At 40.6% G+C, this 22,455-nt stretch overlaps 1 protein-coding gene across 5 annotated transcripts in view; it reads right to left on the reverse strand.

Annotated features, from left to right (window-relative positions):
- Positions 1-22,455, reverse strand: part of myot (myotilin) — a 28,214-nt gene that overhangs the window by 1,561 nt on the left and 4,198 nt on the right. For 3 of the 5 annotated variants that reach the window (XM_028008573.1, XM_028008577.1, XM_028008574.1), the window contains exons 2-17: positions 18,840-18,881; positions 18,605-18,755; positions 18,304-18,366; positions 17,101-17,242; positions 15,678-15,701; positions 15,286-15,405; positions 14,990-15,197; positions 7,875-8,088; positions 6,888-7,801; positions 5,883-6,033; positions 5,359-5,460; positions 3,475-3,512; positions 2,161-2,299; positions 1,862-2,069; positions 1,602-1,767; positions 1,293-1,426 (exon numbers count right to left, since the gene is read on the reverse strand). In XM_028008573.1, the coding sequence (XP_027864374.1) occupies positions 1,293-1,426; positions 1,602-1,767; positions 1,862-2,069; positions 2,161-2,299; positions 3,475-3,512; positions 5,359-5,460; positions 5,883-6,033; positions 6,888-7,801; positions 7,875-8,088; positions 14,990-15,197; positions 15,286-15,405; positions 15,678-15,701; positions 17,101-17,242; positions 18,304-18,366; positions 18,605-18,755; positions 18,840-18,859 (2,794 nt within the window). In that variant the 5' untranslated portion in view covers positions 18,860-18,881. Of the gene's footprint in view, positions 1-1,292; positions 1,427-1,601; positions 1,768-1,861; positions 2,070-2,160; positions 2,300-3,474; positions 3,513-5,358; positions 5,461-5,882; positions 6,034-6,887; positions 7,802-7,874; positions 8,089-14,989; positions 15,198-15,285; positions 15,406-15,677; positions 15,702-17,100; positions 17,243-18,303; positions 18,367-18,604; positions 18,756-18,839; positions 18,882-20,741; positions 20,747-22,455 lie in introns of those variants that run through there. The other 2 variants (XM_028008575.1, XM_028008576.1) reach the window with 2 other exon arrangements.

The following is a 22,455-nucleotide window of genomic DNA, read 5'->3' on the forward strand; positions in this document are numbered from 1 at the left end:
ACAGGTCTTCATGGTGACTGGACACGGGCTGAAGATTCTTCTCATGCCACGTATCTAAAAATAACTCCTGCCCAGTGCAGAGCGGCAGGCGTGGCTCACTGCCAGATAACAGCACATCCACACAGGAACAATGGCTCTGGGTCACTTTTAGGATTCCCAGTTGAAACTAGATTTAACGCATGTTGACACAGAAAAGCTAAAGTTTCGCTTTTCTCTTTAGCGTCAGGTTAAAACCATTGCTGCTTTGAATAGCTAACGGTTTTCTTCACTCAGCAAGAACTTCCACACCACAGTTAAAGCCAGAGCCGATAAAACAGTACACTTTAGTATTCATGTGATTTTTTTAAATCACATGAATAAAGTTGTAAAATGAGAACAATTTTGGAAAGAAGGAAAAGTACAGAAAAAAAATATCAATTTACATGAAGTAAAAAGCAATCTTATAAAATGTTTGTAGTGTATGAGTCAAAAAGAATTTGTAATGTACAAGAAAAAAGTTAATGAGGAAAAGTTTGTAACACGAGAAAAAAGTTCAGAAAAAGAGCTTTGAACAAACGATTTGCCTTTAAAACAACTTCAGCTCAATTTCACGACTCATTGTCTTGTAATATTGCATCTTTATTCTGGTAACGTTATGACTTCCTCCTCTACAATATGACTATTCTAATGATTAAAAGATACAAAACAATAGGCCTTCGCGGCGCTTTGTTGCTCGGGCCTAATAAATCTCGCCGTCTTAATATTCTGTGGTGCCAAGGTATGGTGCATTCTATGGACAGAAGAAAATGCGATTTCTGAGATTCTCATAGCCAGTTGCTCAGAATCATCCGTCATTTTATACAAAAAAATGATGTAGCCTTCCCTGTGTTAGTTACATGTGTGTAACTAAACCCAATGAGCCACCGGCCTGTCAAACTCACTTTCTACTTGTGCTGGTGAGCCGTTGTGTTTGTGGGAAGATGGAGAGCTCCACTGAACAGATGCTGTTATTTGATAGAGCAGAAACCCAATAGCGAAGCTGCACTTTCATCCAGTGAGCCTTCCTCATTGTCCACTGCAGTGATGCGTTCGGATGTAAACTGAACAGCTCGCTGCCTCACGAGTTCAGAGTTTCTGCTCGATCACATAACAGAGTCCTGGAGGACAGCAGATGGAGAATGTGTGCAATGAATCCAGCTCTGTTTGATTTTACAGCTTTGCCTCTATGGTAACCTGCAGCAGTATCTCATGCAACAGATGGCTCTGATGGGAGTCTTTCAGGAACATTTGCATAGAAAGGTGAACACACTTACTGCCAACGTCCAGCCTGGCGTTGCATGTAGACATGCCGGCTTCGTTAATGGCCGACAGCGTGTACCAGCCAGAGTCGGACTTAGTGACTCGATCAATCAGCAGGCACTGGCGACCCGAGCCGTCCTGGTACAGACTGAGAGAAACAAACCAGCATTAACACATGAAGGTCCTGCTAGCAGCTACGACTCAAAAACTGCTGAATAATGTTCAGCTCTCAGTCTGAGGTCAACTTTCATCCATCGTTGTTGTGAAAGCTGTGAAGAGTTTATTTTCACCGGAAGGTGTAAAATGAGTGGTTAGCGTTTCACCTCATTCTGTTGGGGTCGACGCGCAGCATGTCTTTGTCCTTCTTCCAGAAAAGCTGTGGAGGTGGAGAAGCATCAACTTTACATTCTAACCGAACGGTGTCTCCTTCCAGAGCTCTGGTGTTCAACATCTTTTGGATGAAGGTGGGAGGGCGGAGGGCTTCCTGAGCTGCAAATCAAACATTTCTTACTTCTAATTCCAGTCAACCCAACACCTATGTCTTTTTATTTCACATTTTCAACACATGCCGTCGGATTTATACCTATGACGTCCAACCTCATGGTAAACCTGCCCTCTCCAGCTCGGTTCTTGGCCACACACTCGTACACACCGGCATGATGCACCGTGACGATCTCTATGATGAACGAATGCATCCCTTTCTCACACACCAGCATCTTATGGTAATCGTCTGGGCGGATAGCCTTGTCGTCCAGGTACCAGGAGATGTCTGGGGCCGGGAGCCCGCTGACCTGCATCCATACGGAAGAAGGCGACATTTCTCACTCTGCGGCGGCTTCCTGAGAAATCTGGACAATTAAACAAAAGGTGCGAGTGGATCACCTTGAAGTCGATCCTGCAGAAGCGTCCCTCTTCAACTGTGAGGTCTGGGGGGATCTGAAGGAAGCGAGGAGCGAAACATTTCTCCTGGATCGCTGATCCCTCGTTAGACCTCTCATCTGTCCCGGAGTGGTGCCTCGCCCTGACAGGGATCAGACTTTATCATTTCACTTTCAATGACTCCATGTTAGTCTTAATCAACTGCACGCACACACACACACACACACACACACACACACACACACACACACACACACACACCCGAAAGCAGAATATTTCTGATTTATTTATACATGGAGGATGAGCCCGTAGCCGTGTTTCCATTAACCATAAAACTGCACAACTTGAAATTCTGAAAATGAATTCACTGAATGGAAACACGTCGATTTTGAAAAAAGTTTTTCAATCAAATGTTTTGGCACGAGTCAGTTTTTCAGTTGAATTGAAATAAATGAACTTTGCAAAACTGCAACGGAAACACTTTAATCTCATCACGAGTCACGTGATCAACAACTGGATGTTACTACTGGCAAAAATGATGGACAACGATGACAGGAAGTAGGAGGAGCATGATTCATTTAGTTTTGGACGGTGTGCAGCTGGCGCCATCAGAGCTCACACACCATCGCACAGTTTATAAAGTTGAGCGTCATTCAGCGTGTGAATCTATGGCTCTTCTATAAAATGGCCGCCTTTTTCCCCAAAACGCTGCATACATGGTCGCTCACAAGGAGGCGTGGCTTGTTGCTACTGAACAATATGCCAACATCTCCTCTGATTGGCTGACAGATGATTGCTAGAGTCATAGCTGAGTTATGAATATAATGTCAGGTAACTGTTTACATCTGTCACTGCCATGATTTTAATGGCTTATCGCATGAACAAACTAATTCAGGTGTGATTTTAATTGTGTTTATTTAACAACAAAAAAACACTGCAATTCTGAAATTGTGTTTTTGACATTAGCAGAATATTGACAAAGATCTGAGCAAATTTGTAATGGAGACATTTGTCTCTCTTTTGGAATATTATTTGAAATGAGGACAAATGTCCCATATGGTTGGAGAAATCTTAAAATTCCAGCTGAATCTTTCTTCTAAGACATTTCCTGAGCACATGAAGCAATGTGTTGCATTAAACAGAAGCATCTCAGCTTAATTATTAACATTACAAAGTGATCTTTATGTTTCATCTGCATGTTTTCCACAAGACTAACTTTTACAGCTGCACACAGTAAACACTGGCCTGCTCCCGCATTCAAACTCCCAATGTGAAAGCAGAATAAAAGCAGAATATTGATGTGTGAATCATAGTTACCACAGTCCACCTGTTCGTCTTCCTTCTGGAGACTCTGACTGCAACAGACAACAGGGTTGGTGTGTAAAGGGGAGGAATTACAGCTTTGAAAACTCATCACAGTGCAGAGCAGGACAAATGCCAGGAGAGGAGCTCAGAGTGTGTGGATGATTGGACACAATAGGGCTGCGTCACCAGTGGAGGGGACCCGTTCTCAGAAGGCTGGACCAAAATAAACTTCTGACTAACCTAGCTGGACGTGAAGGATGTGCATTTGAGAGTGTGTGCATTCGTATTGTGTGTGTGTGCTTATGACGAGAGAGAAAGGATGGTAAAAAAGCCCAGAGATCAAGGAGGTTTGGTGTGGTTAAAATGACAGCAGCTCACTGGCTCCTTCAGCTTGTTTAGAGGCCCTGAGGGGTAAACGGGCTTCCCATGCAGCCCTTCATACCATGATGGCTACATTAGTGTTGACTCTCCCAAAACCAACAGGAACAAATGGATTGAAGTGGATGAAGGCTATGAAGGTTTTCATAGCCTTTAGCAAATATTCATTTTATTTTCATTTAAGAAGTAGCATCTAAAAAGTATATTTAATCTTGTTCAAAGGGTAAATATTTTGTAGAAACATATTTTCCTAAGTTAGAGTTGCATGTCTGTAAACTAAAACAAAACCAGCACTCGGCGTATTATAAGCCTGGCAGGCCACCAGGCTTTACTTGCCCCCTGCCAGCATAAATATTGCTTTTTAAAATTTATTATAGTGGGGTTTTTTTTAGACACCAGTAACAGGGATTGCAAAGACGGGTTAAAGAGTCTCTTGTTGAATTGGTTAAAGCACAATGCCAACATACATGGTTGCGACCATGTATGTTGGTCTGAGGTCAGGGGCCATTTTTTAATTCACCTGAACAACGCAACCACTTCCTGTCTTTAATGATCACATGCCAACAACTTTAATTAGAATGAAACAACTGAAGTACAAAATATATTCATTTTAATTGTTTTTTGGGGACTTTATAGTTGGTGTTTAGGTATTTTTAATGTCTTCTAATAACAGCTTTAAACTTGCTCCAACTCAATGTGGTAGGCTGCTGGGCTTGGCAAATTTTCTGGGGAAAATCCTGAAGCACAACCCAGACGAGTCAGGAGTTCAGTCATTCCTGACTCGCCGTAGGGTTACATGAGAGGTTTTCTACCAAAACTCCAGGTGTTGTGGATGTCAACCAACCTGTAGCACTGTAACCAACAGGAAATGCAACCTAAAGAGGGCAGCACTAAGATGATTTTAGGTCAAATATTGCAAAATTAAACAAATTTACAAGAAAATGTCTAAATTTCCCCAGACACATAAAGATGGCACGCTTAAGAACTTAACAGTTTGTCTTTAAGGGTTTGTCTTTACCAGCTTCCCACATCTAAAAGCTAAAGTGTTTGCCCATTCCTTGGATGCAGCAAAGTTTCCTAAACTTTGGATACACATGTTCAAGGATTTAGGTTTGAACTTAAGCTAGACCAACATGATTGCAGCTCTGACTGTAGGATTAGTGTGGATAATCTGCTGGAAGGTCAACCTCCAGCCTAGTGTCCAAACCTCTGGACCCTCTGACACAAAGATTGATTACACTTACTAACTTCTGAAAGTAATGGACTGCACTGGATTTTATTTACAGGTGTTGATTTAAAGATGCACATCACACTCTAGATTTTTTTTAATGTACTTCTAACTTATAGCTGTCCTATCCCATCCTAACAACAAACTCATTTGTGTTGGTCTATTACATGCTAGTGATGAACTGTGGACAAGTTCAAAGGGGTGTAAACTGTTTGTACATCAGTAATATTATGGGTTCTTCCGATACACTGCATTTGATGCTTTCCTTACTAAACTGAAAACTGTAGTACCTGGTCAAGCTGCAAGTCAGAGAAATTGTCTTGGTCCAACATATACGTAGCATTGTCTGGACCCAGCAGCCTGCGAGCCATTCGCTCCTCATACGACAGTTTCTGGCAGGAAAGAAAAGCATTCTTATTAGAGGAAACAAAGTGTGAGAAGAGTTGTTCAAACATGAGTTTAAAGTAGTTTCTCCAAACCAAGCAAGGCAGCAGAAGAGCCTTCAAAAGTGGGTTGGAGTTGAGTAGAAAGCAATCAGTAATGCAACGTTGGTGAGAAAACTTCAGTTCATTTTCCACAGAATAAAATGAAACTCGTACAGATTTTTTTATGACTGAATCAATTTGTTTACAAATAAAACAAAAAGAAAGAAAATACACCCTTAGCAAGGCAAGCAAAACGCTTTTAGATGCTTTGTTCGACAAGCAGTTTCATGGATGTAATTATGTCTATAGTTTAGTTTGTGTTTATTTTACAATAGGAGGTTTTTTTTTGTTTTTATGGAGCGCTTGTTCCTGTAGTCCATCAGTCACACCTGGCTGTGTCGCCTCCTGGCTTCCTTGGAGCGAAGCTTCTTCTCCAGATCCTGAATCAAGGCATCCTTAGAGCCCTGGATGTCTTCGTCTGTGGAGCGGGAGGACGACGGCCGAGGAGCTACGGATTTCTTCAAGATGGGCTTAGGTAGGCTGAAAGGAGATAACAGATGGCAATGTTTAGAAGAAATGTTTAGAGACGGAAAATTAAAATAAAATCTCACTTTACATAAGTATTCCTACCCCTTTTTGGTCATATTTTGTCAGACAAACTTTTGTGTCCCTTACTAGGATTTTAGGCCATAGATGAACCCAGAATAAGCCTGTTCTTGTGTAGCACTTTATCAAGTTCAGTTCAAAAAATAAAAAGGAAGGTGGGTGAGGTGTCCTGCCCAAAGACAGCAGCAGACGGGTGGAACAGGGCTTCAAACCGGCAGGCAATCCACAGCTTACAGGATGAACTACTTCCTGAGCCACCGTCACACTGGTGGTGCAATCAGCTGCTTATAAAAACCAATGAGGTCATAGGTCAGGAAAAGAGGTTCTGAGTAATGGTTTCAAACCGTGTCCTGGTCAGCTCAGACAAAGGTTTTCAACAACTGTGACAACCTAAAACAAATACAGTGGGTGTGTTATTTACTACACCCCAAGAAGTCCCTCCATAAATACACAAAGCATAAGTCAGAGAAGAGAGCTCCATGGTAACTCTGGAGGAGCTGCAGGGATCTACTGCTCATGTGGAAGAATGTGGATTCTGCTGGTTGTTGGATTTATGTGACCTACAAATCTGGAGTTTAATGAAAGAGAGTAAAGAATTAAACTATTCTTATAAGGATTTGGCTTGCAGTGTGTGCTAAGTTTGCTCATAATGCGTCCCTGAATTTTTTAAAGATACTTTCAAAGTAATGCTACACAAGCTGTAGTTTTTAAGGGCTGAGAATACTTTTGCCTAGGAGTGCATTTTATAAACATCACGCCTCTAAACGGGAAAGTGCATTTAAACTCACGTGTTTGGCGTCCCCTTGTAGTCGGCAGGTAGGGAGACCACGGTGGGCTGAACCCTGCTCTGATTGTTCATCTGGGGGAGGGAAGATGAGGAAGGACAGCGAGGGAGGGAGGGAGACACTGGGAGGGGCTGCAGAGGAAGGGAGGATGTGGAAGCAGAGGTACTCATAGGGAGGAGGGGACTGGTGGGCGCCAGCGGGGAGCAGGAAGGGGAGGTGGAGGCGTGGGGGAGGCTGGAGCTGGGAGACAGTTTGGAGGAGAACGAGGAGGACGGGGAGGGCAGGACAGAGCAGAGGTAGGCAGCAGAAGCAGACAGGGTGTCCTGGTTGGCGGGCAGGCTGGCACTGCCGAGGCCTGATGCGCTGGGGACCCTGGGGGTGAGGGTGATGGTGGAGCGCATGGTGGCGCGGGGCAGCGAGGAGGAGGAGGTAGAGGGAGGGAGCAGGGAGGTGCTGGAAGAAAAAGGAGGCGCAGCAGAGGAGGCTGGAGTGGTAGCAGAGTTGAGGCTGGATGAGGAGGGGGAGGACTTGGCGGTTCCGTTGGCCTGCGTCTGGATCTGACCGGGGGCCACTGACCTCGTCTGGTTCTGACTCAGGCTTAACGACTGGAACTGGGACTGAGTCTGGGACACAGACTTGGACACGGACTGAGCTTGAGAAAACGACTGAGTGTGACTGGCCTTCATCTGGCCCTCTGCGACGTTTGCGCTGCTCTGGGTGCTGCTGAGGTTCTGCTGGTTGTTCTGGTTCTCCTGGGCTTCCCTCAGCACGCTCTCATAGCTGGGCGCCTGGAAGGCCGCCTGCGACTGGATGAAGTGCCTCGGCCGCTCATAGTTGAAGGCGCTGGGAGGGAAGGCGCCGGGGGTGAAGGAGGGCAGGTCCGACAGATTCATGTTGTTCCCTCCTGACTGGGAGGACTGGGACAAAACGGGACGTTTAATCTCACAGGATGACAGATTAAACAGCAGATTATCGGAGACTCAAATTTACCGTGAAGCTCAGCTTGCTTGGCGTGAACAGCTTGGGCGTTTGGGATTTCTCCTTAACTTGTGCTGGCGGTGAGGGCAGAGGAGGGGGGCTCGGCGTGCAGACCCTGACAGAAACGTCTGGTGACCTTTGACCCTCTGAGCTCAGAGCACTTTCCTCCTCACTGCGACCTAAAGGCTCCTCGATGGAGAGGCTGGCGGGTTCAGGGTCAGGGAGACTAAACGAGAGACAGACAGGAGTTAGAAAGAACCGCAAGGAGGGAAATGTAGACTAAAGGTCTGAAATGGAGCTGCTGAGTATTTATTGTATCATTTATCGTGAGCAACGTCTTATCTGGTTTACAGTCATCATAATAAATACCAATTAATGATGTTTAAAACCACCCAACATGTATTATTGTCAGGATTCATAGTTGAACTATTTTCTCCATTGTTTAATAAAATCACCAATAAATCTGAAAGCAGTTACTGAAGAAGTGCAGCTTTGTGATGCAAACCACACTTCTTCACGTGAGAAGTGCATTACAGATGGGAAAGTTATTCACGAGCATCATTTGTGTTTGTGGGAAAGTGAATGCTGTGACAAAGTGGCAACACTTTGACTGCAAAAGATGGAATAATTAGTTCTCATCATTTTCATCATTAACATGATATTATGAAATGTTGAAGTTCAGATCGCCCACCTTTAGTTTGAAAGAAAAATAAAAGAAGCTTCAGTAAAAAAAAATAAAATAAAATGTTGGGTCAAAGTTGAACAATGTAATGATTTCATATTTAACAAAGAAAAACCAGAGAGCCACTTATTAAAAAAAATTTTTAAAAAAAAGTTTGGATCAGCAAAAGTAAACAATCAGAGTTAATAGTGTTGTTGAAATTAAAGGCACATTAAACGTTTTACAGTGCTGACTGATGAGAGTAGCAGATAGAGGAGGTTCTGCTCCCGTTTCAGCCCAGTCACCCGGTTTCCTTCTCTAATACCAGCATGTCTGCCCCTCTACTTTTCTACTGGGATAGAAAGAATGCCGTTGCCATGACTGCCACGTAGTCGCCCTGCGCAGCGGAATAATGACAATAGCAGTCGTTCTCTCTCTCATGCTGTGGTTTAGAGCTGGGTCCCGTCTCCCAAGGGCATAAAACAAGGTTTGCCCTGCCAGCATGAGCCGCCCCAGACTCTGAACGGGTTCAGTCACATTTTGATACTGCAGATTCACAACTCGACTGTATAAATCACACACCAACAACAAACTGATCTGGACAAATCATGAAATTATTATAGTCCAATGGTTACATAACTAAAATATTGTCTCACAGTGTTGTTATGCATTCAGGGGTCAAAACAATACCAGAAAAATCAGAACAAGCTGTTCTTTGAAAAAAAAATGAAAAAAAAGCACAATTTTGAAATGTATTTTCCCCCCAATATTTTCTTTAGCTATAAAAAGCTTAAAGAATGAGTGCAAAATGTAGTGCTGTATTGTTAATTTGGGATTAAAACGATCACCAGTTTGAAGATGAAAACTTTCACCGTGTCATAATATTATTAGATGTCAAACATTAGCAGAATAAAAACATATCTGGAAAAAATTATGTAAAATTACAAGGAAAAGTATGTTTTAATGAGGAAAAAAAAGCTTGGATAGAGTTATCAATACATGATCAGCTTTTACATTCTTCTTTAAAATGATCACTTTCAGTGTTTCAAGATCCTGCTGCTGATAATTAGCATTTTAGGCATTACAATCTTCATTTTATTACTTGAAAATTTACTGATTTATTTACTTTTATGCATTTTTAATATGGTATTGTATAAGTGATTGAATGAAAATCGTCATAAAATTACATATTTATTCTCTATTTTGAGTTTATTCTCACAGTATTATAACTTTAATCCCGTAACTAAACATGAAATTCTTATTGTGACTATGATAGTCACTTTTTTTTTTGGAAATCACAACTGATAAAAAACAACTCATAGTTGGCAGTTCTCAGCATCTGTTAAAGGAAGTCAGGAGAAGCATGTAGATGGACGCGTCCATTAAAACAGAGGCCTGCCAGCTGTTCAGTCAGGCTGCTGCTTAAAGAAAGAACAGGAACATTATGTTGAATGTGCCTCCAGCGCCTGTTTATTATGGAGCATGCATGGAAATGTTCCTGGTCTTTTGGACAGCTCAGAGGTAAAATAAGGGTCTACGTTTACAATAAACATAAAGAGAGACTGTGCTTACAGTAAACAAACCTATATAAAGAGTCAGAAGACTGTTTAAAATGCCTCGCTTCATTACTTTGTCTTTGATTTATAATATTACCGCTCTCTCAAAAACAGTAAACTGTCAATGTCCGTCATTAACCAGACCATAATGCAGCATTCACAACGAATATATAAAATAATGTAAAAACTAATTAAGACAAACATAAAAACCTTTCTTAAAATACATTTTTATAGCAATAATGCTATAAAAAAAACTGATGAATTTATTGAGCTCTGAATGAAAAGTTTGAATCAACTAAAATCAATACAGACATCGCTGTACAGAAGTCTGATATTAAAAATCAGTAGCAAAACCCTGATTTTAAGAAAACATGACCACTTTAACCAAAAGAAAAGCAACTGGCTCTATAAAAGCCCAATATTTTCTTTTTAGACTGTTGGGCTCAACAACTGAGCCCAACAGTCTAAAAAGAAAATATTGGGCTTTTATAGTCAACTTTCAGGGACGACTACTTGTGAGAATATTGTTAAACGTGTTAATCTTGTACTTCATTTCCTACAGATCCACAAACTCTTTGAATTTCGACTACTTGTTAATTGAATACACTCCAAACTTTTGTGGGTAAAAAAAACCCAACACATCAACAGAAAGCGTCCCTACGTTACTCATGTGTGCGACAGTCTGTGCATTTGTGTGATAAAGTTGCCTAAGCTATATTCGTCTTGGTATTCGGACATCAGCTGGCAGGTGCAAACACTAAAGCGGTGACAGAGCAGCTATAAAGCATACCAGCAAGATGGACACAAGAGCCGCACGGCATTGTGGGTTGGCCCAACGCAAGTCGTACGGCCAATGACATCACAGAGACAAAGATGTTGATAGCACTTTGTAATCTAGAACTAGCACTGCAGACACAGACTTCATACTTTCCTATAAGGTTGACGCACTCAAGGATATTAGGTTGTGCACTAATTTGATCCCTGACAGGATGGTGATGTAATAGTTGTTTCCCCAGCTGTTGGGGGGGGGGAAAATGAAATGGAAATAATTCATTTATCTAAGAAGAACGAATTATCCAATCATTCTGGCACCAGTTTTCTGAAACGCAGTCGTGTAAAGCACGAGAGAAGACCGTGGCTGGTTTCTGAAGGACGCCGCCGCCATGTCTGCTCTTCAGATTACATGTGAGATCATAGTTCTGGACAGCACACTCTCTGACCAGCATACTTCACACCGTGAAGCCCTCCCTGGAGCTGAACATGAACCAACGTATCAGGTCAAGTTAGAGACACACCAACTGAACTGCGTCCAATAAGAAGGGCAAGGAAAGCATTTATTTATACCCCTCTCAGAGGTTAAATGAATTACTCTCCACTTGCTGCAGGATGGAAACTTTTCATTAAGAACTAATTTGAGATTCAACTGTTGCAAAACGTTTGTCTTTGTTATTTCTAAGGCTTCACGTCTTTGAAGGAAAAGCGTTTGAATGCCTGCTGTGCAAAAGAAAACAACAGGTTTACTTGGGAAGTGAAAGTGATCCGACTGCGAAGTGTTAAAGCCTCAAGGTCAGGGGGCTTCTAACACTTCACAGCTTCCAGCTCAGGTCATTTAGCTGCAACGTCACTGTTGCAAACACAGACAGCAAATGTAAAAAAAAAATTAAAAAAAACTATTGGGAAAGTTTTGGGTCCCCCTGCACAGTGACGTCACGAGCAGCTGAGTAGAAAAGGACCAGCACTGGGAGGATTCATGGTTCTAATACCGAGATTCATATTTTAACAGTTTCTAAGGCACTGTGTGAATGTGAGATTAAAGAGAAATAGCAACATGTCGGAACTGGAAGCAGCTTCAATTAACCTAGAGAAGTTAATCGTCCCGTCAGAGTTTTCTGAAACACCGACAAAAAAAACCCCGGACAGACATTTTTTTTCCCTCCCTTTCATGAAACATACAAACATATATTAGCTCATTTTTGGAGGGCGTAACATTAATTTATTTAGTTGGGGGGGAAAAAAACCAACAACATTCAGGTAAAAAAAAAAAAAAAAAAGTTAAGCTGTCTAAACTTCAAAATGCACCGTGGAGCTGACACCTTCACTCAAACACACCGACACAAACAGAGTCAAAGCGGAACCGTGAGAAAACGCTCTCAGCAGCTACAAGGCTGGTCTTACCTCGACAAACAAACGTTTCCTCTCCACAGAGCTCTAGTGGAAGCTGCTCCTCCACGCCGACGTGACACCATTAAACTCAGCTGGAGCTCAGCGAGGCTGGCGGAGCTGCGACAGGTGACCGGGCGCGCTCACGTACGGCGCGCGCTGGTCCAGCTCATTAACTGCCCGTGAGCTCATTCGTGTTACCATGGTTACTAACTTGTTTTATGATACATAGAGCCTCGTTTTACTCATCTTTAACGGGTTTCATTGGTTCCATTTCAGTTTCAACAAAGATGATGGACATAAAACATATTTAAATAATAATAAAAAAAAATATATATATATATATATTTATATAGTATTGCACACCTACAATACAACAAATAAACACACGGTGTGTGCTGTAACCTAGGCAATTACGCTTTGACGCAAAACTGCAAAGGTCATGTGAGAGATCAATGGTTTTGTTAACACATTGCGGACCTTCTTAGCCATGAATTGGGACCGAAACAGCTGATATTAATTTGCTCTAACTGGAAGGATTGCTTTCTAATTGCTGAGTGATTTCAGCTGGTGTCAAGGCTTTGCGCATGCTTTTCCTTTGGTTATGTGTTTATATCACACATAACCAAATTTATGTTCAATACTTAATTGTCAGACCTGATGTATCGGTAATATTATGTTTTTGTACCCTTGTACAATAAAACTAAGCAGTTAAGAATACGGCTGCTCAAAGTGAGCCAGGTTGTGCTGGAGGTTTCCACTCTGTAAAGAACAGTTCTTTTCCTCTCCACTGTTGCTCCACGTTTGGTTTGATTGATTGATTGATTGATTGATTGATTGATTGATTGATTGATGCAAAGTTGACTATCAACTGATACTTGCTTGTTCAGTTCAAAGAATTGATTAAAACATAATTTGATACATTTCAATAAACTCAATCTGACTGTGTTGCTTCATAATTACAAATTAATTGGAGTCTGTATGATTGAACCAAATGGACAATTTATTTCTGTTTATAAATGTGTTGGTTTTTTTTCCTTTGTAAAGTTCCTAAACACTGCTTTTCGTGTAAATTGGTGATTGCTGTGAATAAACTGAACTGAATCTTACTTTATTAGTTACCCTGCAAAGCAAGTCAACTTCAAATGAAATTATCTTGACAATAGCAGCGTTAACCCTACATATGTTGACGTATTAAACTAATTCATCATTTCTTAAGTAGATATAAAGAGTCACAACCTAACAACTGGTGTAGTAAGTTCTTATGTATGTGAGGATTTAAATTGAACTTTGATAAATAAATACAAAAATATAAATAAAAGCACAAAACCTTTAAAGAAAAAACACCTGAATATGTTGGAGGCATATTACTGTGGCTAAATCTGAGGATTTTGATCTCTCTCCCATAACAATTCAACATTGTGTCAGCTACTCTAATAAAGCAAAACACGGCCAGTGTTGGATCAGTTTCATGCACATCACAAACCTGCATGCCACAAACCACATACATCTCCAAAGCAAAGACCTCGTCTTGGGAAATCAGATCGCAATTTTATTTTCTTCAACCCGAAATAAAATCCCACTATAAGATGTAATGAAAGAAGTGTGAGACGGTGGTCAGAGAAAGCTGCAGAGGTCCTGGAGTGTTGCTCCGAGGCTACAGACTGGGATGCACTGTGCCGGCCGCATGGAGAGGACATCGACGCCACGACTGAGCACGCGACCCACGTCAAACTACTGTGTGGACGACACCATCCCCACCAGAGCAGTAATATGCCTCACTGATAACACACGTTGGCTCCCCAGTAAAAGTAAGGAACTGCTAAACAAACAAAAAAAAGAAGAGTCTTTAAGGAATTATGAGGGAGTATACAGAAGCAACTCAAAGTCGAAATTAGAGACAACACGGAAGCGTACAGAAAAAATCTGGGTAGTGAACATTTACAATAGTGCATGTCTGGATGGTGTCAGCACTAAAAGCCCTTATGCAGAGCAGCAATAAGGGATGTTGCAGCACCTCTTCCACTTTTGAATTATTGTTTTTAAGGGAAAATAAACTATTTTCCTTAAACCATTTTGTGCACGGAAACTAAATCAATAAAAATACAGTACTCATTGGGAACATTCCAGAAATTAAGGATTCAAGGATTTTTTTTTAACATCATACCACTTTTGCTTGTTTGTGGCACAAGAATTTGGATTCAGGTCCCAGATTAAAAAAATAAAATAAAAAACATACTTAAGAAGTAAATGGGTACAAATAATTTTAAAAAATGAATAGAAATTAACAGCAACAATAAATTTCTGACGTAGAGAAACGGCAGGAGAAAAAGAAAGTAATTTTGGAAATGGACACCAGCGACCTCCTGTGGATAAATACGTGAACTACAGCACATGTGCAGTACATATATTTAATATCATCACCACAAATAATGGCCTACGTAATTTTCTTAAAGATGACTTCAGGAGAAAAAAACAATTTTGGTAAAAAAAAATAAGAACAAAAAATGCATTAGGAAGGTGAAAATTTTAAATGTAACAGAATTAAAGGAATACTTGACCACCTGGTACAATAAATAATTTTTTTCTTTCTATAATATTACAAAAAACAATTACTTGCTTCCTTACTTTTGATGGCTTTTTTTGCAACTTTTCCACTACGCTAGAACAGAGCATTAAATTACAGGGGAATAAAAAACGACCTTTAGGTCATATAATGTCTCAGTGTGTGAGAGCCTTCATGTACTCACTCTGCACCGTGGATGCTGTCTTCTAAGGGGCTGTCGGGCCACTCCGGAGGGGGAAGGTTCATACAGTCGGGTAACACGGGAGGAAAACCCTCTATGCTTCTCCCGAAGGAAGTAGTTTCCTGATGGTGCTCCGCCTCGCTGTCTTCCTGACTGAGAGACTGTGCTTCTTGCTGGCGAATTGCCTCAACCTCCAGCTGCTCCTCTAGGTCTGGTGTGTGTGTGCGGGTGAGAGACAGCGACTCAGGTGAGCTCACGGGTCATGCAGTGGGTTTGCAAAACAGCCAGAGACACCGTACCGTTGTAGACTTCCAGTGTGGCTGAGCAGGAAACCGTGCCATAGGAGTTGAGCACCACACACTTGAACAGGCCAGAGTCTTCGGGAAAAGCCTCGGTGATCACCAGCGTACACAGCTCCTCTGCAGAGACGTGACTTCAGCGTTTCTCACAGGAATACACATCTTCCATTTTCTGTTTCGCGTGTAAATCATCGACATTGTCTCTTATCAGACCTTACTTTTAAAGAACTACTCCAATAGTTATGTCTAAACTTTGCGAAAGTCAACCAAAGAGCCTTACAGTGAAAAAAACAGAAAGATTAATAAAATCTTGCGCCTCATTTATGTGTATTCATGGACTATTTTCATCCTCCTACTATTATTATTCCATGCAATCTGTGTTTTGGACTCACCTGGCACCGATGCAGAGCTGCCTTCTGGAAACACAAGGACAGATTGTTTGAGTTAACTTTAGCTTTTGGTTCTGATCAAAGTAATTCACATCTGAAAACAAGATCCAGTAAATGCAAGTTGCTTTATATCGTCGATGGTCTTCTATTAGTTTTACTGTCACAGATAATACAAAAATGCCATAATGTGCTGAAGTATAAAGACAGAACTAACTAACACAAAAGGAACTTTTATTCTAAGTGGAGAACTGTGCACTTTTTTTTCTTATAATCGGTTCTCAAAATCTTAAGGTTAGTATTTGCAACCATTAAATACATAGTAAAAATTTTTCAAAATGTCTTCTTTAACTTGAAGATGAACTAAAATCTGTTAATACCACTGAGGGCCTCATCTATAAACCACTTCTTGACTCCATCGATATTTTCAAGATAAAATGTGTCAGATATCCATGACTCCATCTTCACTAGAACCCAATGTGTAAAATTTCTGAAAATAAATGAATCTTTACAGCATTATCTCTGAAATAAAACATGTAGCAAAACCTAACCTTTAGTTTGGGTAAATGTATTCATTAGAGGAATTAGCTGCTTATTACAACCAAGCCACACCCTTGGAAGCCCCAACAGTTTCTGTACAGCATCATGTATAAAAGGGATCTTATTTATGCTACAATTTTTTTGAGCAGTATTGCATATGTGTGTAGATCTTTTTGGATTCACTACAACAAAAAGGGCTACCCGTGTAAACATTGTCATTTCTACAGTCAGTATAATCATTATGTCAGCGGTGGGAACACTTCCACTGACGCGGCTAATAGCAGAGCTAATTTATCGTTTAATGCCGTCGTGTTTTTGCTAACTTTGAAATCATTCGCTGTGCTTAGATTGCGTGCCAAGCTAGGCTAAGTAATTTAGCCACTTACTAAATTACCACTTTCTTGTGTTAACTAACGTTTTTGCTAACTTAGTTTAAAATCACCTACTGTGCTTAGCTTCTGTGCAAAGCTAGGCTAAATTTCCCTAGCTTCAAAATTAACAACTGTTAATTTAGCCACTAACTTGGCTAAGCTAAGTTCGCCAAGTAAGTGTTAATTTACTTGGCTATCTTGTAAACTTTCAGTTGAATAAAGATAAAGCAAAAGAGTTAGAGACACTCAACAACTATAAAACTAAAACCACGAGGGAAGAGTCTGTTCAAAAGGATCACCTCCTGAAGAGCAACATTGCATAGGTTAAGATCTTTGTGCTAAGTTTTCAGCTAATGCTGACTTCAATGCCAGTGAAGCTAATGCTAAATCGCTATGGTGGGTGTCAACATGGCTGAAATGTAAAGCTGTATGCCATACATGACAGTATGGACTCTGCTTAAAGGTTGCTCACTCTGATGCTAACTTTGTGACATCGTCTGACTCCATCTCACACTTACTCTTGCGCAATATCCTAAAATCATCAGAGTCCTGTATTTGTTCGTCTTCTCTGTACCACATGACCTGCAGCGGAGGGGTCCCCCTCAGCCGGCACTCCAGGACCACCAGCTGACCTTTCACTGTGGACATGTCATGGAGGCACTGGGGTAGATGAGGATGATGAGGAGGAGGGTTCAATGGAGGAAGATAAGAACAAGGGAAGAGAAGGTGGATGAGCCTGATGTCAGAAGAGATTTATACAAAGCTAGTTCTGATATTTGCACTTTGTTTAAGGCCGGGGTGTCCAAACACTTTGTCACATGGGGCAAAATCTGTATTTTTTTTCTACTTAAAAAAAAAGAACAGCCAGTTTTCAAATTCTTTTAGGCTCAATTGAACAAATTTATTTCTCAACATAATAAGATTTGGGTCACTTTCTTAAAAACCTGCCTATGTAGCCAAGATGAACTCAGTAGATAAAAGTTGACTTGGGTGAAGCAAAGTCAGTTTTTCAGTAAAAGTCTTTGAATAAGAGCTTGGTTGTAAAAAAAACAGAACAAAAGCAAAAACAAGTACTTTGTAACATACTTAACATACTTTCCATTGTAAGAAAAATTGTTGGTGGTAACTTTACTCTGATTACAAGTAAAAAGTCTCCATCAGTCCAAGGGCCACAAACAGCCCCAAGCTGCACTTTGGACACCCTGGTTTATGTGTTTTCCAGACACATAGCACCATCTTATAGCATAATCAAGTAACTATGTTAACTTTATTTGTTATAAAAATGCTGCATATATATATATATAATTTAACACCTTGAAATCGGGCCTCTGTCTCTTTAAGAAACTCCTCCTCTTCCTAAAACTCCACCTTCAGAAAGTCATCACAACATGGCTCCATTATTAACCCTTTAACAAAATTTTACGGGCATTTCCATGAGAAGTAGCTTCTATAATGAGCTCAGCAGATTGACAGCTCCACCAGGTGTTTGCTAATAGCTGAAGGCTAGTCTGAAGGAGCTGAGTCCACCCCGGCGTTTTGCACAGCTGAATGGTTTCCATGAGAGATTTAAAGGATTTCTCAAACATGCGCAAAAGAGTCAAAGCAACAGTCCAGGTATGTCTTTGATGAGGAAACAATATTATAACACTATGTAAAGCTCAAGAACGTCAATTTTACATGATACTGTCCCTTTAAGGACACTCTGTAGAGATCCATGTTACCTTAACGAATGTGGGAGGCACTCCTTTCCCTGAGTACTGCTGATTGTAGACAGGACTCTGCATCTGCACACAGAAAACACACAGGGTTCTGTTTATTGCTACTGTAACTTCTGCATACTTGTGCACCAGCTCAGGCCTGAACCAAACACTGTTTTCCATATTTATCTATTTCCATGAAGGATTGTTGCGTCTGCAAATATAGCAGGCAATAAAAGGTTGCATTTTCCAATTTAAATGACACATTTCCATAACGCATCAGCTGAACCAGGACAAATGATTCATTTTAGGTCGATGTAATTACCCTCTGAGGGCTGACACACAACGGATGCACCAGGCTTGAGTGTCTCTGAGCGAGCAACGTGGAGGAGGAGGAAGAGGAGGAAGAAGAGTGCTCCCGAGAGGAGGGGGAGGAGGAAATGGTCAGAGACATGGTGCTGGTCTTCTTCTGCATCCTGAGTGGTGGGATGTAGTGGGAGACATTACACCTTCTAAAGTTTCTCCTGTTCTCTTTGTGTGAGTGTGTGTTTCTAACTTACTGGGTCACGTTGGAGTCCATGTCGCTGGCACTGACAGATGTCCTGCAAAATATAAAGATAGTTATATATCTATAACTATCTTTAATTATAAAAAAATATATAACAAGCTGCTTATTAATGATATATTTAGAATTATCTTTATTAAGATATAATTAAAAGCAGAGAGAGCAGGACGAAGTTCAAAGCATCATAACTCCAACGTCTCTCTGCCCGGCTTTCTAGCCGTACCATTTATAGGAGAGCGGCAAAAGCAAACAAAATGGATCAGCAGTATTTTTTGAATTTTGAATTAATTTGACAAAAACACAAAAACAGGCACTGAAACACATCCCCCTTACACTGGTTACTCTATCAGAGCAAAAACATTAAGGGGGCAGTATTATCTACTTTCCAGGCACATAGCAACATTTTATTTCACAATAAATTTTCAATATTCAGTTGTTATAAAAATTCTATTTATAGACATCAAACACAATTTAAAAGAAATTTGACTTTGTAATTTAACGGCTGGAAATTGGGTCTCTGTCTCTTTAAGAAGCTCCTGCTTTTTCTGAAACCCCGCCTTCAGGAAGCCATCACAACATGGCTCCTCTATTAACCCTTTAACATCTCACGTGATTTGGGCCTATGGGTTTTATACAAAGTACAAATATTTGCAAAACACACATTCATAAAAAATAGAAAAGAGAAAGGGAAAACATTTTTGCAGCCCTTCCAAAAGTTGACGCCCTGGGCTACTGCCTCTGTAAGCCCTTTCTAAAGTCTGGCCCAGCTCATCTCTACCAAACCTCTAAGTAGCAAAATGTTGAATGTCTGGGCAATAAGACGTCAGATAGTTGATAACTCTTCCTTTAGTTAGCTTTGAAAAAAAAAGCAAACAAAAACAATTCTTAATAAAGTCTTAATATAACAAAGAAAAAATCTCTGCAGCATATTTTTGTCTTTGAAAGAAAGAGTCTTCCAGAAACATGACATGCTACATATGTTGATCTAATTTTAAATCGTTTTAGATCTGAGCTGTCAAATTATGAAAGATTTATTTTATTAAATGCAGTCAAATGCAACTTAAAAGACTTAAAAACAAATTAGACCTTTAGTTGTTTAACAAACAATAACCTGTAAATCAAACAGTGAAAACCATGCAATTGTTAAAAAGAAACTCAAGTATAGGATGAAAGTAAAACAGTTATATTCATTCATACTGTTTCCCACTGCTGACAGCAGAGGGTCTTTTATAGGCATGTCACATTATTCAGTAAACCAGTTAAGCACATGATAAAACAAACTCAATAATTTCCATTGGCATGATTTATCATTTATCTCTTTTTCTTCAGTTTTATCTTCAAAACTGAAGAGAAAAGTCTTTAGTTTTGTGCTTTGGTCTCAACCAGCTCTTATTTTGAAGGAAGATTTTGCTTACAAAGTCTTCAAAATTCATTTTATTTGTTGTTTTTGATTATTATTTATTTTATTTTCCAGCTCCAGTGTTAAATGTTTATTAAAATTAAAGGCTTACTGAATGTGATCTTGCATTGTTATTTTTGCCATTACTATTATCTTAGTTAAAATGGTCTCATATCAACAATATTATCGTTTATCGCAATAATTCTGGGACAATTTATCGTCCAGCAAAATTTGTCATCGTGACCACTCTCGTATCTTGTTTTTATACCGTTTCCGTAATTTTTTGTGTTTTCTTTTGTTGATGCTATTGCATCTTTTAATATAACTATGTGTACTGCGTTGTGTTTAAATAGTGAGATGTTTTCTGTTCTTGTGCTTACTTGTCTCATAGGAGATAGGATGAAATTGACCTTTTGTGCTAATTCCTGCACATTTCCTCTGCCACAAACTGCGGTCGTGTTGATTAATGTGCACAGCCAGTCTCAAGCACATGGTCACCCTCTGAGGGCCATCAGGAGCACATCACTTCCTGAACAGCAGATCACTGTGTGTCTCCATCACGATCTGACTTTATTTAGCTGTAGCGTAGGGTTTCGTTGCTAACTGAAGGTGTTTCGGCGTTTTACAGCCCGTTCCCACCCTCTCTCTGTCTTGGGAAGGAGGAGCTGACAGAGGAGGCTGAGAGTCATGTTTCTGGGCTAAATTAAACTCTTGCTCCTCCTGAACACAGAGGAGGTTTCCTGGCCTCCAGAACCAAATGACAGGGAGAAGTTAAACCTTTTGGTTTTTATCACTGATACAGCTGCTAACAGGAGACTATTATGGGTCGAAGGGTCAGTATTATGCAAAATAGATTTTTTACATCATGTTGTGATGTTATTCCCTCCTCAAAAACATACCTTCCTTTCATGCATTTTTTCATGCAGGTTATGAAATCATTTAATCTCCAATGGCAACCATCCAGCTGTGCAAAACACCTGGGTGGGGCCTAGGACCACCTTCAAGGACGAAGTTTGGAGCTTCCATATGGGGGAATATTTCTGCCATAATCCAACAGTATACATTTTCAGTCTGAAAGCAGGATTTAATGTCTTTAGCTCTTAAAACTCTTAGTACTTTTGCTTACATTTTTATTTTGAAAGCAGGACTTCATGTATTTCTTCTCAAAAATTGTAACACTTGTACTCAAAACTTCGCCTCGCGCTCATAGTCTTTGATCAGACGCTCTGCTCGCTTACGAAACATGGAACTGTCTTTTTGGCACAGTCGCCTAGCAACCTCTCAGCCAATAGAATGAAAGTGTTGTAGTAGATGTGTTTGTTTCCTTCTAGTGGGTGTGCCTGTGTGGCTACTATCGATTGTAGCAACCTGCACCACCCACTGGATGTAGTGAGTGGTTGGGTGAACAAACTGCTGCCTAGGATCAGTAGCTGTTAGCGATCAGTAGCACTGCTGGCAGATGTTTAGTGTAACATGGAGCAGAAAGCTGAGGCCGTTGTTTCTCCCTACATCCAGTGGGTGGTGCAGTTTGCTATAATCGATAGTAGCCACACAGGCACACCCACTAGAAGGAAACAAATGGACCCAGTGGAAAACCTTCGTTCTATTGGCTGAGAGGTTACCAGGTGACGTTGCAAGCAGAAAATATTTCGCAAGCGAGCAGAGAGTCTGAGCAGAGACTATTTCTGAGCGCGAGGAGAAGTTTTGAGTACAAGCATTTCAAAATACAAATGTAAGCAAAAACATTAAGAGTTTTGAGAACAAAAGACATGAAATCTTGCTTTCAGATTGAAAATGTGTCCAATTGGATTATGGCAGAAAATTTCCCCCATACTACCACCTCATGGAGCAGACCTCCGCCATGACTCCCCCAATCAGCTCCTTGAGACTAGTCAGCAGCAATTAGCAAAAACCTGGTGGAACTGCACATCTGGTGAGCTTGTTGTAGAAGCTAGTTCTCCGTGCAATGCTGGCAAAACTGTTGTTAAAGGGTTAATATAGGAGCCATGTTGTGATGACTTCCTGTTTCATAAAAACAAGAGTTTCTTCAAGAGACAAAGGCCAAACTTCAAGGCGTTAAATTGTAAAATGGAACTTTCATAACATAGTTACTTGATTGTGGTATAAAATGGCGCTATATGCCTGAAAAAACCCCCCACACACAATGCTGCCCCTTTAAGGGAAGAAAAACAGCTGCAGCTCGTGCATTACA

Source organism: Xiphophorus couchianus, chromosome 23 (genome assembly GCF_001444195.1).
Source record: "Xiphophorus couchianus chromosome 23, X_couchianus-1.0, whole genome shotgun sequence".
NCBI lineage: Eukaryota > Metazoa > Chordata > Actinopteri > Cyprinodontiformes > Poeciliidae > Xiphophorus > Xiphophorus couchianus.